Consider the following 20,224-nt stretch of genomic DNA (forward strand, 5'->3'; position numbering starts at 1 on the left):
CTTTTGTTAGTGGTTTGTTTTTTAAATCTTGCTTTAACTAACAACAATTAATCTAACTTGTGACTGGTGGATTATTATTATTATTATTATTATTATTATTATTAGGTGTTTAACTTTATATTTAATTAAGGTGATTTGTAATGTTTTGGATTAAGAAAGTTGCTTTTTTTCTTAAGTAGTACATGTTCGTTTGCGTTCGTGAACAGGTTCAATTCTTAACGAACGAACACAAATAAGATTTTCCGTTCGGTTAGTGTTCATGAACCGTTTGTGAACAAGTTTAATGCTAAATGAACGAACATGAACAAGGTTTCGTATGGTTCGGGTCGGTTCATTTACAACCCTAATTATGGCTGATCACTGATCATTCAGTTTCAGAGTGAATTATGGATTATGTTATTAAGTCTTTGATTTTGATGTAAGCATGTGAAGTTGAGGTGTATGCTTCTGTTTTAGCTAAGGTTTTGTACATATTGATTTGGGTTGGTTGTTATTTTTTGTTTAGATTTAGGTTTAATTGATATGACTGGCTACCTAATGTGGCTTGTGTGTAAGCTCCAAGCCTTAATTTTAATGAATCAGTTGCTCGTTTGTTGTTACTGGTTTAAGTTGTAAAGTGTTCCATATTGTTTTGACTTGTTACATATGATGCAACTGTTCATATTTTATGATCTTTGCATTCTCAATACATATGCAAATCTTGAGAAGAGCACATTGTTATATCTCAAGGAAGGAAATACAACACTGGATTTGCAATTCATATGTTCTCTTGAAGTCACTATCATATAATGATACGCTTTCTTGCATTTATGGTGTGAGTGGTTTTGTTGAATTTTCTACTAATTGACAGTTTCCTTTTTTGTATGCAAATAGATGGCCAGTTATGAAGAACATGGAAGGTGAATTGCTGAAGCCATTAAGAGATGGTACTTTTAGTTCAATTTTATGGTACTCTTATTCTTTGTCAAGTTTAACTTATCTATACACGTGCATAGCATAAAGATAAAACACAATTTTCACTAGCTAAAGTTTTGATGATATGAAAACATTTCGTTTTATAATTCATTTTGAATTGTTTCATTATTGTGCTTCGATTCAAAACTATTTATTTATTTTTAAAACTAAAGTATATTTAAGAGAGAGTGACAAATGTCACGTACATTGTTTTAAACTAGTCATTATCTGTGCCTGAAATATTATATGGTGTAAACACACTAAGAACCTGCAATCCCTCCACAATGATCTACTTTGCGACTTATAGGTAGCGAACATGTATACGAAATCATGAGTAAGTAGGGCAATTGGTTAGTACGTATAAAAAAGCAAACTACAGAGACTTGGTCAAATATCAGAACAATATCACATTATCACTAATCATAAATACAACACTTATTTCTCTCTCTCCTCGTTTGGACACATGTCAAAACTCTTTGAGTGGGATGAACATTTTTAAGGCTTTTGATATATACTCATATCTCACTTAGCATTATGTAGATGCATGGCTAAAAAATCATGATCAAACTTATGTAAAGGTGCTTTTGAGCTCAGTTTTAAACTATGCATGTTTGAGCTCAGCTTTGGTATAATTGATCAATCTTTGTGTATGTGTTTATTTAGAAATATTAGGAGTTTTTCTTTTCCTTGTATATCTGCAATTTTGGTAAAATCTTTGTTGATTTATGTTTTTTTGTCTTTGTGCTCAGATAGATTCTTAGCTCTATTGTTGAAGCCATCAAGAGAAGGTACTATTAGTTCTATTTGAAGTGTTCTTGATTATGTCAAGTATATCATATATATGCACTTATATAGCATAACTATTAATCTAGTTTCACCGTTTAAAGTTCAAAGATTTATATCGATAAGTATATTGATTTAGATTTTCTTGTATTGGTGATCCGTTAAAAAATTATATCGTTAGACAAAGGTATTTGTAGTATGGGAAACTTAACTAGAGAGGTATAGTCAAATATAACAACATTATCACAAGTCAGAGATACATCATCTCTCCCTCTCTCTCTCTCTCTGTGTCTTAGATACATGCTAAAACTATTAAGGAGTGGGAGGAGCATGTGTGAAGGCTTATGTGATTTAAATATATGACAGTTTATAAAGAGGTGTTTTTGAGCCCAATTACAAACTATTTGTATTTGTGTGCTAAGGTATAGGCTTTCATATAGTTTTAGCCCAAAGTCAAACTGTGTATGTTTTTGGGCTAAAGTATAGGCTTTCAAATAGTTGAAGCCCAACTTCAAGCTATGTATGTTTGTGGGCTTTGGGCTTTTTATAGTTTAAGCCCAAATTCAAACTATGTATGTTTGTGGGCTAAAGTATGGGCTTTCAACTAGTTTTTGCCCATTTTCAAACTATGTATGTTTGTGGGCTAAATTGTGGGCTTTCAAATAGTTTTAGCTTAATATATCGTATTCAGGCATCAATTTATTGCGTTTGTCGTATTCTCATAAATGTTTTAAACTTTTACACCGTCACATCGCTAATATCTTAGTTGTCATTACTTTTCTCTTTTTTGTTTTTTCTTTCCCTTTTCTTTATATATCACAAGGAATGCAACTTACAAGAGCGTGAGTTTTTATATGTTTTCATCGTTCTCGAGTTTGTTGCGACCGCTCTGATATAATTGATCAATCGTTCTGTATGTCTTTGCTTATAAATAATGTGTATTTGATTTCTTGTATATCTGCAATTTTGGTAAACTGATGACTAATCTTGTTTCCCTCCTTGTGCTTAGATAGATCCTTCGCTCCAATGTTGAAGCCATCAAGAAAAGGTACTTTTAGATCTGTTTGAATCATTTGTTGTTTATGTCAACTATACCATTTTTATTACATATATAGCATAACTATTAGTCCAATTTCACTGTTTTAATTTCAAAGATTTTTAATTGGTTAGTAGATTGATTTAGGTTTTCTTTATTTTAGGGCAAATTGGATTTTAATAATCTAACCTTTTTGCAGTTGGCCGATAATTATCCCACCTCAAAAAACCAGACCCACCTTTCACCCCATTTTTTCTCGTGGGTCCCCCGTAAAAAAAACCTTAACACCATTAAGTTTTTTCTGAATTTCAAATGATGTATTAGGGCTTTTGATCGAAAGAAGGATACGAGTCAATTGATGTAAAACTTTCCTCGAAAACAGTGCTCCAAACGACGAAACAATGCTTCAATTCGGGTGTTTAAACTTCCAATTAACAAATATCAAGCCGTTTGAAGCACCATTTCGAGATAAGAATTACATCAATCAACTCGTTTCTACCTTCCGATCAAAAGCCCTAAAACATCAGTTTGTTTAAAATTCAGAAAAAACTTAATGGAGTTAAGTTATTTTTAATTGGGGCCCAATGAGAAATATAGGGCGAAAGGTGGGACTTGTCGCACACATTTTTAAAGGTAGGATTATTATCGGCCAACTGCATAAAGGTGAGATTTATAAAATCCAATTTGCCTTATTTAGGGGTTCGTTTACTTTCAAGCTGGTTCCGTGCTTTAGCATATCTCTTCATTTTTCTTTTTAATATTTTATGATTATTAGTAGTTTATTCACAACTTTTGGTTATTGTTAGTATATTATCTTTTACTAATGTACCATCATTGTGAGTGGGATTTTTACTGATCAAGTTTACTACTTGAACGTGAGTAATTTCATCCCCCATTTTCCATTTTTCGTTTTGGGGGTGATATTGCATGCTTATTCAAACTAAATGTTTTATACTTGATTCTTAAACCACAAACTTTGTTGTATACCTTACTTAAATAAATGCTCGATTTGGTGTTATATGCATACATGCTTATTTGCTAATGTGTTTACCGCTTTTGGTTAGTTGATTCATAAATCCGAGTATATTTGGCATCCCCTTATAGAAAGGTGTCGTTAATGTATTCTTATTAACGATTTCATAAAAATCCGAGTCTATTTGACATCCCCTTATAAAAAGGTGTCGTTAATGTATTCTTATTAACGATTTCATAAAAATTCGTGTCTATTTGGCATCCCCTTATAGAAACGTGTCGTTAATATATTCTTATTAACGATTGTATAAATCCGAATCTATTTGGCATCCCCTTATAAAAAGGTGTTGTTAATGTATTTTTATTAACGATTTCATTATCTAAATTGTTACTATTATAATAGTTTTGTATACAAGTTGTGGAATTTCCTATTATATACTTATTGTTCAAAACTATGAAATTGCTCACCAACCTTTGTGTTGAAAAATTCTATTTTATTCAATGTTACATGTTTGACTTTAGGTTGACTCGAGTACTTGAAGAGAAAACGTTATCAAGACTATTAGGATATTAGCAAAACGAACAACATATTATTTGCTATGTTTGAATTCGGTTATTGTATGAATAAGTTATGTGACTGTTTATGATTTTATGAATTTAAATGAGTTGATTAAATATTGTCACTTTAATAGTGTCTTGTGTTCTTGGGCAATCCGTTGCACCCCGGCATGTTCCGCCTCCTTTGGTCGGGTATGACATACGATAACCCCTTGATAATTAACCAGCTTTGCATTTTAAAAAATACTTCAAATAAAGCTTATGAATGTCGTCACTGCTTAATTGTACGGGACATTTGAAATATATGAATCCGTAAAGGATTAAAATTCCAGAAGCATTAAAAACATTACCTCGAGATATTCTAATATGAATCTCAAGAAATCTGGTCATATATGGTACAATCGACTCATTATATATTGTTCAAAGAAAGATACAAGTTTCATAAAATTAGGCATGTCTATTTATTAAAATTGTCACTCTAAAAGTTCAGTACAATCGCAGTTTACGGTGATGATTTAAACATCATCGAGAGGAATTGTCGAACTTCTAGCAATAGATTTTGAAAGACATTGACACAACAAAATTAAACCTAGACATGGTGTTCGAGTATATTTTTCCATCAATCAAACTATACAGAAGATGTTAGCATATTTTAATACGTGCCAAGTTTATTTGTTAAGCACACTCATGATTATACTGTAACATCCTACTTTTGATAATAATAAATAAAAGAATTTCGTTTACTTAATGATGTGTTATTATTTAGCTAAGTTAAATACAAATAATAGAGTGTGAGTTTGGACAATAAAAGACAGAATAAGGGATGATGATAAGCCTTAGGTCCATGGGCTTAGGGGTATATAAACACCCTTAAACCTTTCTAAAACCTTAAAAACCCTAATTCCACCAACTTTGCCTCCTTACACACTCAAAAACACACACAAACACTCCTATTTCATTTCGGCTTAGATCCGAATCCGAACCAAGAAGATTTTGTGTTAGATCTTCGTCAAACAACAAGAAACATATCTAGATTCACGTGTTGAATCAGAACCGAAGCAAGAAGTGACCCAAAAAGGTACATTTTAGGTTAAAGGTTAAGTTTTTGAGGTCGGTTTGCCATATGATTTGATACTAAGGCAAACCAGGCCTTATTATGTAATAAAAATGTAAACTTGAACGTAAGCAAGATGTTTTAGTGAAATGGGACAAACGAGTGACGATTGGGACACACATTTATGAGAAGAAATGTAATAGCATTAATTATCCTGGGACTAAATATATTGACATTAGTTATTTGAGGATTAATTAATTGTGTTCCTGATTAAATATAATTGATATATCAGAAAAACAGTAATTACATATTAGTATTTGGTTTAAATGTATTATATATATTAACTAGCTTTAGAGCCCGTGTAACACACGGGATAATCTAAATAATTAAGTTACAAATAAAGCAATACATAACGTTTACAGAAAAATGTATTACATCTATGCTTGTATCATTATATATAAATTGATTTTATTTATATCACAAAACAATTTTTTCCAAAACGATTTCAGGATACAGGTATCAACCAGGATATGGCTAAGGAACTTCAGAAGCTTAAGGATATGATATCCAGCGTGCCAGGAGTGGTCCATCCGATTCCTGAAATACCAGAAGTAAGCCCCAAGTTGTCCAGATTCGCTCCACCTATTTGTGATGCTGAAGTACCAAAACGATTTCAGACCCCCAATATGAAGGTGTATGATGAAACAACTGATCCCGAAAAGCATGTGGCTCAATACAGGGAGAGAATGGAAATCAATCCAATTCCCGAAAAAATCAAGGAGGCTTGTTTATGCAAGGGTTTCGGATCCACACTAACAGGATCTGCATTAAAATGGCTGCTAAGTCTTCCTCCCTTTTCTGTTACTTCTTTTTCACATTTAGTTAACTTGTTCAACAGCCAATTTTCTTGTAGTAGGAAATTTGAGAAGTTAACTAGTGATTTGTATAGAGTTGTCCAACCTTATAATGAATCCCTTAGGGATTTTGTTACAAGGTTTGGCAGGGAGGCCCTAGAGATCCCTAGTCTTGATATGGCTACGGCTGTTGAAGCATTCAAGATGGGACTTCAAAGGGGCTCCCCATTTTATGACGATCTTGTGATGACCCCATGTAGAACTTTAGATGAAGTCAGAAACAGGGTACTCAGATTTATAAGGCTAGAAGATGACAAGAAGATCCAAGAACGGTTAGGAACTCCAACGAAACAAGAGTCACCTAACCAGAAACAAGGATCCTCATTTAGGAACAACGAATCAAAGCTGTACTCCAAATTCAACAATCAAACTGTTCGGGCAGTTGAAGAAGGAGAAGATGATGAGGACTACCCAAGTATTTCCGAGTATTGCTTCCCTGTTGATACCCATGGTTTGATTTGTGTCACGAAGGATCTTGGAGAGAAAGCAAGGTGGCCTCGAAAAAAATGAGAAAACAACATCCTTTAAAGACAAGTCCAAGTGGTGTGCATTCCATGAAGACTTTGGCCATCAGACAGAAGGTTGTATTGGTTTAAGGAGGGAAATTGGATACCTCCTACGCAAGGGTCATTTCAAAGAGCTCTTGGGAAGAAAAAAGTCTAGGATCCAGGATCCTGAAGATATACCACAGAAAGCAACTCCGCCCGCACCAGACGCACAAGAATCAACTTCAACTCTGATGGCTCAGATATATGCGGTACTTCTTTCTCCTCAGCAAAAAGACACGCCAAAGAAACAAAGTTGGAGAACGGAGAACGACCAGTCATATCCACTACTTTGACGACTGACAAAAGAATCTTCTTTGACGAAGAAGATAAGACAAGCATCCAGGATCCTCACCATGACGGTTTGATTATAACTTTATTTGTTGCTAACCATTATGTGCACAGGATCCTAGTCGATGGTGGAAGCTCGGTCAATATCATCCAACATGACGTACTACTGAAAATGAACATCCCGGACTCAGAAATCATCCCGAGAATGTCGGTGCTAGTGGGTTTCAGTGGTGAAACTAAGAAAACATTGGGGGACATCAAACTCCCAATATACATCGAAGGGTTAAACTCTTACCAAAAGTTTTGTGTTATTGACAGTCTTTCTTGTTGCAATGTTATTCTTGGCAGGCCTTGGATACATGGAATGAAGGTTGTAGCCTCTACTTACCATCAGTGCATCAAACTACCAACTCCTTGGGGAGTAGTAAGGATAGATGGTGACCGAGTGGAAGCCAAGAATTATTATTCTTCATCAATGAAGCCGACAGCTAAACAAACGATAGCATAGCAATTACAACAACATCCTAGGGACGTGCTGGAAGCTCGGGAGCGAGATGTAAAAAAAGTATCTTTAGATCCTGAAGATCCAGACATGAAGGTGTTCCTAGGATCCTGTATCCCTGACGAGATCGAGGAGGAAATGGTACCCTTCCTAAAGCGACGAAAATCCACGTTTGCCTTCAGACATTCAGACATGACAGGTATTTCTAAGGAGGTAATTACTCATAAATTGGGTCTTGATCATTCTATTAAACCCGTCCATCAAAAGCGAAGGAAATTCTCTCCTGAGAGGAACGCGATCATACAAGAGGAAGTTGAAAAACTTCTTAAGGCCGGTATGATCAGAGAGGTTAAGTATCCTCGATGGTTGGCTAATGTGGTTGTTGTTTCTAAAAAGAATGGAAAGTGGAGGGTATGTGTCGATTTTACCGATTTAAACAAGGCATGCCCCAAGGATCCTTTCCCGTTACAACATATAGACTCCACGGTGGATGCAACGGCAGGGCGTGAGATGCTTACCTTTATGGATGCTTCCTCTGGATTTCAACAAATTCAGATGGAACCATCTGATCAAGAGGATACATCATTCATTACTCCTACCGGCATATATTGTTATATTGCTATGCCGTTCGGACTAAGAAATGCAGGGGCAACATATCAAAGATTGGTCAACACGATGTTTAAGGATCAGTTAGGCAAAACCATAGAAGTCTACATAGATGACATGGTAGTGAAGTCGAAGAGGGCTGAGGATCACCTTAGAGATCTTGAAGAAGCATTCAATATACTTGACCAATATAACATGAAACTGAACCCGTCAAAATGCCATTTTGGTGTTAAGGCTGGAAAGTTTCTAGGATACATGGTGACCAAAAGGGAATAGAAGCGAGCCCAGAGCAGATAGAAGCCATCATTAATTTAAAGTCTCCTGTGAATGCTAAAGATGTCCAAAGGCTGACGGGAAGAATAGCTGCTCTCAACAGATTCATTTCCAGATCCTCAGAGAAGTGCAAAGACTACTATGATATCTTGAGGAAAAATAAAAAGTTTGAATGGACTCAAAGGCACGAAGATGCACTAAAGTCTCTTAACGATTATCTATCCTCAGCGCCTGCTTTGATGAAGCCAATAGATGGTGAGCCGCTGTCCCTGTACTTAGATGTGTCAGGTAATGCAATCAGTGCTGTTCTGGCCAAGGATCATGAAGGACAACAGCACCCGGTATATTATGTAAGTAAAAGCCTGTTAAATGCAGAGGTCAGGTATTCTCACCTTGAAAAATTAATTCTTGCTTTGATTATGGCCTTAACCAAGTTGAGACACTATTTTGAAACACATACTATTATTTTAAGAACTAATTATACTGTTAAGAATGTGCTTAGAAAACCAAAATTGTCAGGAAGGATGGCTAAATGGGCTGTGAAATTGAGTGCATATGATATTCAGTATGAGCCCAGAACAGCCATTAAGTCACAAGCGCTTGCAGACTTTGTGGCTGATTTCAGTAGTGACATGCTAGATGAAGCTGATTTGGAGGTTCAACAACTGGAAGAAACAAAGGATCCTTGGATCCTCTTTACTGATGGAGCATCCAACGTAAGAGGAACAGGATTGGGTATCCTACTGAAATCGCCACAGGGGGCATAATACCAATTGCGTGTGCATTCCAAGCCACCAATAATGAAACGGAATATGAAGCTCTGATCGTAGGTTTGCAGTTAGCTAAACACATGAGGATCGGGTATCTTCAAGTATATGTAGACTTGTTATTAATGGCTAACCACTTTAATGGCTCATATGCTGTTAAAGGTGAAAAAATAATCAAATATCTAGATGTTGTGAAGGAACTATCAAAGTCCTTCGATTCTTTTAGTATTATACAAGTACCAAGAGAAGAGAATGTTGGGGCAGATGCTTTAGCAAATTTAGCTTCATCATTGAAGATTCCAGAAGATACGAAGATCCCAATCATCCATGTACTCTCACCAGTAATAGGAGAACAAGAAGTTGGGGAGATAACAACTGACAAAGATATTGTGCCTTTGTATCCATTATCCTCAAGTAATCAAGGATCTTGGATCCTCCCGATCAAGAAGTTCATTCAAAATGGAGAAATTCCAGCCACAGAGAATCCTAAGTCCTTCAAACTTAAGGTATCACAATGCATTTTATTAAATAATATTCTGTATAGGAAATCTCTTGCAGGTCCATACTTGAGATGTATAGAAGATCCTGAAATTCAAGAGGTGCTCAAAGACTTTCACGAAGGAGATTGCGGTAATCATACTGGAGGTAGAGCCCTATTCTCAAGGATTCTGAGAACATGATACTTCTGGCCTACCATGAAGAGAGACACCATGGAGTACTCAAAAGAGTGTGACTCATGTCAAAGACATGACAATATTTTGCATCAGCCAGCAGAGCCTATGTATCCTACATCCTCATCATGGCCTTTCATGAAGTGGGGCATGGATATTGTGGGTAAGCTACGTAAAGCTCCAGGAGGAAAAGTATTCATGCTTGCGAAGACTGATTACTTTTCAAAGTGGATAGAAGCTGAAGCTTTTGTTCAAGTCCGCGAAAAAGAAGTGATATCCTTCATTAAAAGAAATATTATTACTAGATTTCGTATCCCTTCAGAAATTATTTGTGACAATGGTTCCCAGTTTATCGGGAAAAGAACCACTAACCTTTGTGACAGTTGGGGCATTAAGATGATTACCTCCACACCAATTCATCCTCAAGCTAATGGTCAAGCAGAATCAAGTAACAAGATTATTATCAACAACTTAAAGAAGAAACTAGGATCCAAGAATGGCAAGTGGGCCGAAGAGCTACCATATGTTCTTTGGGCTGATAGAACAATACCAAAAAATGCAACAGGTCAAACACCCTTCTCATTGGTGTTTGGCTCAGAAGCTGTAATCCCTACGGAGATGGTGGTTCCTACTTCCATAACAAGCATCCGTGATCCTCAAGCCAACAATGAAATCCTTCTCCAAGACCTGGATACTGTTGATGAGCTCAGAGACCTAGCTAAGATTAGAATGGCAGCATATCAACAAAGGGTAGCTGGGGCATACAACAAAAATATCAGGATTCGAAGATTTCAAGAAGGATATCTAGTTTTGAGGAAAGCCTTCCAAAACACAACTAATCCAGCAGATGGAAAGCTAGCGCCTAAGTGGGAAGGTCCCTACTTGATCGAGTCAGAAGCCGGAAAGGGGGCATATCACCTGCTGACTATGGAAGGCAACAGGTTACCTAGAGCATGGAAGCTATTCATCTCAAGAAATACTTTTTCTAATCATGATCAAGTATTCTCAGAATGATCAGGGATCCTGAAATTGGTAATATCTATCCGATCACTTATTCATTTCAGATTCTTATTAATTTAAGGATAATATATTTTTAACGTTTGTCTTTTTCCAAGTTTTAAATAACAATGCAGATTTCAACAAGAGGTTCAATGTCTAAGAGGTTGGCCACTTCTCCTTTACATTTAAGGTACTTTACTATTTCCCTTGGCCTAGCCCACGATTGGATATGACCCCCGATGGTCATATCCCCTAAGGTTTAAAGTTTTTCGCCTTTCTGATAAATTAGAGTTTCTACACTCTCGCCTGGAGCGCACGCTATCCAATGTATAGTCCGGGGCAGCGGGACCAGTACACGTTTAGTGGCTGACAATTTCGTTGTTTCGGCTATATGGAGGATCCTACGATTTATGGTAGACGTACCATACCACCGGTTTATAACGTTTTCACGTTATCTCACATTTGGGCTAAATCCCGGTTTGGGCGAGTCCCCAGTTAACATCCGTATCTTTGTGCCAGTCCCTAGTTTGGGCTTATCCCCAGTTTTTTTTGGGCTTGTCCCCAGTTCACGGGCTTGTCCCCAGTTTATTTGGGCCTGTCCCTAGTTTGTTGGGTTTAATCCCAGTTAATATCATAAGTTATTTGCATCAGGTATCCTAAGTTCAATTACAAGGATCACAGAAGGATCAACACTTATGGTAACTTAATGGTGTTAGATATACAGCCGAAAGGAAAGTTCCCATGGAAACTCCATTGATATATGACAATTATACCCAGTTTGTCAAATCTCATTTGTTTTGCAGGAAGTTTGATTTCAAAGTCAAAATGACAGTTGTGATCTTATCACAACCGCCATTTTGGGGGCAATTGTTAGTGCATGGAAATTTGACACTGTGGATATGTTATCCTGGCATATAATATGAATCAATTATCCTTAGAATATGTTGCAGATCCTGTCAGGATCAATGATCCTCAGTACTTATTATTTATTAACGATTTTCCTTTGTTATCTTGATATTTATGGCAGGTATAACGGCTAATGACCAAGTCAAAGCTATATTCTCGTAATCAAATTAATATACCGCGTGGATAATGAAGGAAAGAGCTATAATTATGGAAAGGCTTGATTCTAGGCTAAAATTAGGATATTTGTTATTTTTTCCTATTTAAATTGAGTTATGATCAGTTAGGGCACACCACCTATATATAGTACACGTTCATAATCATCCAGGGACAAGCAAGGCTAGCAATACACACTCACTTAGATAATATTATATCACTGATCATAATCTCCACCGATTGTAACACCCTTTATTCGATTAATAAACTTGACGGTGATAGTTTTCACCGTCCGGGGGTTTTTTATGCCGGAGATTAATATAATCACGTACTATCCGACCAAAGGTTACCTCGATAATCCTTGACCGAAGTGGTTCGACCAAAGATTACCTTGTTAAGTTTTGACCGAAGTAAGATTATCGTATTCAAGGGCTTTTTCCCTCGTGATAAAATCATTGTGTACATCAAGATTTCGATTACATATTCGTTATTATCAACATAGCACTATACCTCACTTTACAGATTTGGACACTTAATCCTTAGCTGATTTTTATCCAAAACAATAGTTTACTAAATTAAACAAAAAATAAATTGAAAGATTGTAATCATATATTTATAATTTATAAATTTATATGACAATATACAAAAAAAACAACAGATAAATGGATTTATTTTTTTAAAAATGGATCAACTTTTAAGCACATATTTATAATTTAATGATCAAAAAAATACTTCGTAAACTGAAAGCATATTAAAGTTTTTTTTGTTTTTTTTATTTACAATCTTCAACAATATACATAATATGATATATAAATGATAACATTTAAAATTATATTCTTTTCAATATTTAGCAAACACGGTTTGTTGTTGATTTTTGGATTTCACAAAGTATGTTGTAAAATATGTTCTTACGATGTATAGTAGTATAATATGTAAATATTTATTTTTATAAAAGTGTATAGATATAATATAAATAGAGTTTAAAGGAAAGTGAATAGTTTAATCATGTTATAGTGTAGGTTCCCAGCCGGATCTACACGAGATATCTCGTTCTACGTAGGTGCGGAATCCCTACGTAAGACGTTACGAGCGTAGAAGACGATACGAGTTAACACGATCGAACACACGTTACAATAAACAAATACTCGTTTTATTGCAACCTTAAACACGTGATACGATGATCACTGATTACAGGACTCTCTGACTCGTAAACTCGAATAATTAAACTTCTTCTAAAACAGCCGTAACCTAAAGGCTTATATAATCACGACAACTTCGCCTGGCATGTTCAGGCGAAGTTGTCCCTAACTTCGCTTAGTTCACAAGTTCGCCAGTATCAGCGAACTTGTGAGCTAACTTCGCTTACATACAAAAACACAAATCTAACAAACTCGATTACAGACACTTGACACTGAACTACTGACATCATGCACCAACATATAGTTATTATATAAATGGAATGTAAAAGGAAAGTGAATAATTATTGATCTATGACATATATTAGTTTTAGAGGAAAAAAATTATGAGGATTAACAACAAACTGACACGTATTTACATTTATTTTACTTTATTAGAATAGGTAGATTGAAAATTATATAAATAATATTTAATTATTGTATATTTACATTTGACTAAACCATTGATCTAAATCCCTAAGTTTCTTGGGCTGGTGAGTATCTAATTAAGTAGCCCATGAAACTTAGGGTTTATAGACTTTAAGGAATTACAAATAGAAGGTTTTCTCATAAGTTGTAAAATTCAAAAAGTACAAAATAAACCCTAGCCGCCTCACACCTTGAGTCCCCTTTCGCCCAATCCAACACCGCCGGAGTTTTATTTTTGTTGTTCATTTGGTGATTCTCGCATACGGGCTACACATTTCGTTGCGGATATCATTAGTTAAATCATTCATTCATTCCTACAAGAATAAAAGGTAAGACAATTAAAGTGTTTTAATTGTTGTTGTTCTTCCTCCTTTTCTCCGATTTCTTTTGTTCTTGCGTCTGGATTTCTTGTTGGATGTTTTGTGTTCGATCAAAATGGTTTTTCGTGGTTTCAATCAACTGTTGCATAAACCTTAATTTAAAAAAGTCACAACGAATTCCCAAAAATTACAATGTGCACCCAAAATCAAAACGTACGTGACAGCTGTGTTTCGATCTGTAACTACAAAGTTCACGACGGTTTTCTTACATGCATATATACATTGCACAAACGATTAGTCAATAACATTCCAAAACCCATCATCTCTGTAAGAAAAAACCGTCATTTCCGATTACTAGAAGTCTAAATGATATATAATGATAATGTAAAAAAAGGAAAAAACACATTGATTTTGATTTGAATGAATTTCTATTGTAAGAGTACAAACTATAAAAATACAAATGTAACCAAACACAAAAGATACCAATTGTTGTAGCTCTTTATAGCATAAACTAATAAATTATCATCATGATATAACCTTTTGATAACTTTTTAAAAAAGCCCCATGTGGGCCCACCACACAACACTTTTCACACTATTGCTTGGTGTTGTTCTTGTTCCTTAACTTGTTTTGTTTTTCCCCCAATTTTCAACCATGAAGAATCGGAATCCTTGTGCTGAAGACGGTGGCTACAGTTATAATACACAACCGCCGGAAACACTCCGTACAACCAACCGGAAACCCCCTAATTAATTAACGGTACTCGATTGATTCGATTGTTATTGCCACATTACATCAAAATTAGGTTCATTTATACTTTAATTGTTCAATTGAATATTGGACTGTAACATATTATAGCTTCTTCTCATTGTATAGATATTATACCTAGGGTTCGGTTCGGTTTCTTTTCTGTTTTTATATTTATTAATAATATTTTATTTGTAAAAACCAACCTAACATTTAAATTTTATTATTAATTTATTATTTATGTTCAGTTTCTTTTGTTAGTGGTTTGTTTTATAAATCTTGCTTTAACTAACAACAATTAATCTAACTTGTGACTGGTGGATTATTATTATTATTATTATTATTATTATTATTATTATTAGGTGTTTAACTTTATATTTAATTAAGGTGATTTGTAATGTTTTGGATTAAGAAAGTTGCTTTTTTTCTTAAGTAGTACATGTTCGTTTGCGTTCGTGAACAGGTTCAATTCTAAACGAACGAACACAAATAAGATTTTCCGTTCGGTTAGTGTTCATGAACCGTTTGTGAACAAGTTTAATGCTAAATGAACGAACATGAACAAGGCTTCGTATGGTTCGGGTCGGTTCATTTACAACCCCAATTATGGCTGATCACTGATCATTCAGTTTCAGAGTGAATTATGGATTATGTTATTAAGTCTTTGATTTTGATGTAAGCATGTGAAGTTGAGGTGTATGCTTCTGTTTTAGCTAAGGTTTTGTACATATTGATTTGGGTTGGTTGTTATTTTTTGTTTAGATTTAGGTTTAATTGATATGACTGGCTACCTAATGTGGCTTGTGTGTAAGCTCCAAGACTTAATTTTAATGAATCAGTAGCTCGTTTGTTGTTACTAGTTTAAGTTGTAAAGTGTTTCATATTGTTTTGACTTGTTACATATGATGCAACTGTTCATATTTTATGATCTTTGCATTCTCAATACATATGCAAATCTTGAGAAGAGCAGATTGTTATATCTCAAGGAAGGAAATACAACACTGGATTTGCAATTCATATGTTCTCTTGAAGTCACTATCATATAATGATATGCTTTCTTGCATTTATGGTGTGAGTGGTTTTGTTGAATTTTCTACTAATTGACAGTTTCCTTTTTTGTATGCAAATAGATGGCCAGTTATGAAGAACATGGAAGGTGAATTGCTGAAGCCATTAAGAGAAGGTACTTTTAGTTCAATTTTATGGTACTCTTATTCTTTGTCAAGTTTAACTTATCTATACACGTGCATAGCATAAAGATAAAACACAATTTTCACTAGCTAAAGTTTTGATGATATGAAAACATTTCATTTTATAATTCATTTTGAATTGTTTCATTATTGTGCTTCGATTCAAAACTATTTATTTATTTTTAAAACTAAAGTATATTTAAGAGAGAGTGACAAATGTCACGGACATTGTTTTAAACTAGTCATTATCTGTGCCTGAAATATTATATGGTGTAAACACACTAAGAACCTGCAATCCCTCCACAATGATCTACTTTGCGACTTATAGGTAGCGAACATGTATACGAAATCATGAGTAAGTAGGGCAATTGGTTAGTACGTATAAAAAAGCAAACTACAGAGACTTGGTCAAATATCAGAACAATATCACATTATCACTAATCATAAATACAACACTTATTTCTCTCTCTCCTCGTTTGGACACATGTCAAAACTCTTTGAGTGGGATGAACATTTTTAAGGCTTTTGATATATACTCATATCTCACTTAGCATTATGTAGATGCATGGCTAAAAAATCATGATCAAACTTATGTAAAGGTGCTTTTGAGCTCAGTTTTAAACTATGCATGTTTGAGCTCAGCTTTGGTATAATTGATCAATCTTTGTGTATGTGTTTATTTAGAAATATTAGGAGTTTTTCTTTTCCTTGTATATCTGCAATTTTGGTAAAATCTTTGTTGATTTATGTTTTTTTGTCTTTGTGCTCAGATAGATTCTTAGCTCTATTGTTGAAGCCATCAAGAGAAGGTACTATTAGTTCTATTTGAAGTGTTCTTGATTATGTCAAGTATATCATATATATGCACTTATATAGCATAACTATTAATCTAGTTTCACCGTTTAAAGTTCAAAGATTTATATCGATAAGTATATTGATTTAGATTTTCTTGTTTTGGTGATCCGTTAAAAAATTATATCGTTAGACAAAGGTATTTGTAGTATGGGAAACTTAACTAGAGAGGTATAGTCAAATATAACAACATTATCACAAGTCAGAGATACATCATCTCTCCCTCTCTCTCTCTCTCTGTGTCTTAGATACATGCTAAAACCGTTAAGGAGTGGGAGGAGCATGTGTGAAGGCTTATGTGATTTAAATATATGACAGTTTATAAAGAGGTGTTTTTGAGCCCAATTACAAACTATTTGTATTTGTGTGCTAAGGTATAGGCTTTCATATAGTTTTAGCCCAAAGTCAAACTGTGTATGTTTTTGGGCTAAAGTATAGGCTTTCAATAGTTGAAGCCCAACTTCAAGCTATGTATGTTTGTGGGCTGTGGGCTTTTTATAGTTTAAGCCCAAATTCAAACTATGTATGTTTGTGGGCTAAAGTATGGGCTTTCAACTAGTTTTTGCCCATTTTCAAACTATGTATGTTTGTGGGCTAAATTGTGGGCTTTCAAATAGTTTTAGCTTAATATATCGTATTCAGGCATCAATTTATTGCGTTTGTCGTATTCTCATAAATGTTTTAAACTTTTACACCGTCACATCGCTAATATCTTAGTTGTCATTACTTTTCTCTTTTTTGTTTTTTCTTTCCCTTTTCTTTATATATCACAAGGAATGCAACTTACAAGAGCGTGAGTTTTTATATGTTTTCATCGTTCTCGAGTTTGTTGCGACCGCTCTGATATAATTGATCAATCGTTCTGTATGTCTTTGCTTATAAATAATGTGTATTTGATTTCTTGTATATCTGCAATTTTGGTAAACTGATGACTAATCTTGTTTCCCTCCTTGTGCTTAGATAGATCCTTCGCTCCATTGTTGAAGCCATCAAGAAAATGTACTAATAGATCTGTTTGAATCATTTGTTGTTTATGTCAACTATACCATTTTTATTACATATATAGCATAACTATTAGTCCAATTTCACTGTTTTAATTTCAAAGATTTTTAATTGGTTAGTAGATTGATTTAGGTTTTCTTTATTTTAGGGCAAATTGGATTTTAATAATCTAACCTTTTTGCAGTTGGCCGATAATTATCCCACCTCAAAAAACCAGACCCACCTTTCACCCCATTTTTTCTCGTGGGTCCCCCGTTAAAAAAACCTTAACACCATTAAGTTTTTTCTGAATTTCAAATGATGTATTAGGGCTTTTGATCGAAAGAAGGATACGGGTCAATTGATGTAAAACTTTCCTCGAAAACGGTGCTCCAAACGACGAAACAATGCTTCAATTCGGGTGTTTAAACTTCCAATTAACAAATATCAAGCCGTTTGAAGCACCATTTCGAGATAAGAATTACTACAATCAACTCGTTTCTACCTTCCGATCAAAAGCCCTAAAACATCAGTTTGTTTAAAATTCAGAAAAAACTTAATGGAGTTAAGTTATTTTTAACTGGGGCCCAATGAGAAAAATAGGGCGAAAGGTGGGACTTGTCGCACACATTTTTTAAGGTATGATTATTATCGGCCAACTGCATAAAGGTGGGATTTATAAAATCCAATTTGCCTTATTTAGGGGTTCGTTTAGTTTCAAGCTGGTTCCGTGCTTTAGCATATCTCTTCATTTTTCTTTTTACTATTTTATGATTATTAGTAGTTTATTCACAACTTTTGGTTATTGTTAGTATATTATCTTTTACTAATGTACCATCATTGTGAGTGGGATTTTTACCGGGTATATTTGTTTGTTTGTATTTTAGGGGTCATTTCAAATTGTTTCATTACACAAAAGTAACTAAATGAGAAACAAATGCAGTTGCTTTTTTTTAATCTCTATAAAGGACAGCTAATTCCCATATTTTCTTCATGTTTACTGAGATTACATTGTCATTTTTTTGTCAATTTGTTTGTTTAAAGTGTTTATCAAGAACTTGTTAAAACTCATTTCAGGGATTTGATTGGAATCTTGGTAATGGAATCTGATGAGAATCGCGGAATCAAGAAATTTTTTAATTTTAGTGGAACCAAAAGGGTTGGTGAATTAAGCAATTCGCGTTCTGTAAACAAAAAAAGCAAGGTTTCTGAGAATCTTGAATTTGATGATGACCATGAAAGAGAATCAGTCCCAAAACTGGACTTTGATCTCAATTTCTCCATGGATGATAATAATCATGTTAATGATGCTGAAAATCATAACCAAATCGTTCATGGGTTTAATCTTAATGGCCCGATTAACGACGTTATCTATATATCATCCGATGACGAGGAGGATGACACAAAGTTAGTTATTTCAAGAAATGATAAACAAAAGGGCATTGAAGGTAGTTCTATTTTTGGTCTTGATCTTAATCTGAGATTTGACAATCAAAATCTTGTTGAAAGAAAGTACACAGAAGAAGAAAAAGGAAAGTCAAAAGTTGAATACGATGAGATTGACTTTTTCTCATTATCGCTCGAACGTGAAGTTCCACAAGCCAATCCAGTTTATGAAGCTATTGAGCTCAACCCCAGACAAACTCCCGAGCCAATAAACTTGGACCTGCAAGTTGTAGAAGTCCCAATAATTCAAGAAAAGAAAACCGCGCCTATAATAAAAATTCAAAAACCTGCTGATTGTTTAAATCTCACCCCTGTTTATGATTATTTGAATAGTCATATAAGCAGGGCGTTCTTTAACGAAAATTCAAATCCGTTTGGTGAAATGAAGGATGCCATAGATAAATACGTTAAATACGAAGGTGAGAAGTTGGTTGACTGGAGTCCTCGTTGCGTTGGATTTCGTCCTTGTGTTGCTCCTTCATTGCTGGATCTTAGTTTGGATGTACTTGTGAAGAATGCGGATGCTATTTCTTCCTTTGACCATGTTCCTGAATGGATGAGAAAAAAGTTAACCAATTTGCTATGTGAAACGCATAAAATGGATATTCATATACTCGAGTTGCTTTTTAAAGGTTCTCCTAGTGAAATACGTGTCAATAGTTGTGCTTGGATGACACAAAAACAACTCACTGATGCACTTGGAAAATCCAACTTGCAAAAATTAAAAGTAAGTTTGATATTCAAGTATTTATATGTTAACAGTTTATAGATGTATGATACGTCTGCTATATTTGACACACTAATTATTTATATAATGTTATATAATTGGGTTATTGCACTAAAACGTATCCAACTTGATCCGTTTTGTAATTGTTCATCACACTCAATTACAAAACGTGTGAAGTTGGTTACACATTGGTGCAGTGAACCCCAATAAATTTGAAAGCTATTGGAAAACAAAAGTTTCGGGTTGACCCAATCTGTCTAACTATATAGTCATAATTACATGTAGAATACACATGGATATATTTTTGGTACATATTCATATTAGTTTAGGTAGAAATTTTCAAAAACGTATTTTTTAGTCAACTAAACAAAAC

General features: G+C 34.5%; 1 protein-coding gene across 1 annotated transcript; it reads left to right on the top strand.

The window, feature by feature from the left end:
- The first annotated feature begins 2,759 nt into the window (after positions 1-2,759).
- On the top strand, positions 2,760-19,914 carry LOC143593880 (uncharacterized). The gene is made up of 2 exons (XM_077073358.1): positions 2,760-2,785; positions 18,756-19,914. Exon 2 carries the CDS (start codon positions 18,778-18,780, stop codon positions 19,891-19,893), a length of 1,116 nt encoding a protein of 371 aa, XP_076929473.1. The 5' UTR covers positions 2,760-2,785; positions 18,756-18,777; the 3' UTR covers positions 19,894-19,914.
- Positions 19,915-20,224: the final 310 nt, after the last annotated feature.

Source organism: Bidens hawaiensis, unplaced genomic scaffold (genome assembly GCF_021521415.1).
Source record: "Bidens hawaiensis isolate Kalapana, Puna unplaced genomic scaffold, B.hawaiensis_p1.1 tig00042879_1, whole genome shotgun sequence".
NCBI lineage: Eukaryota > Viridiplantae > Streptophyta > Magnoliopsida > Asterales > Asteraceae > Bidens > Bidens hawaiensis.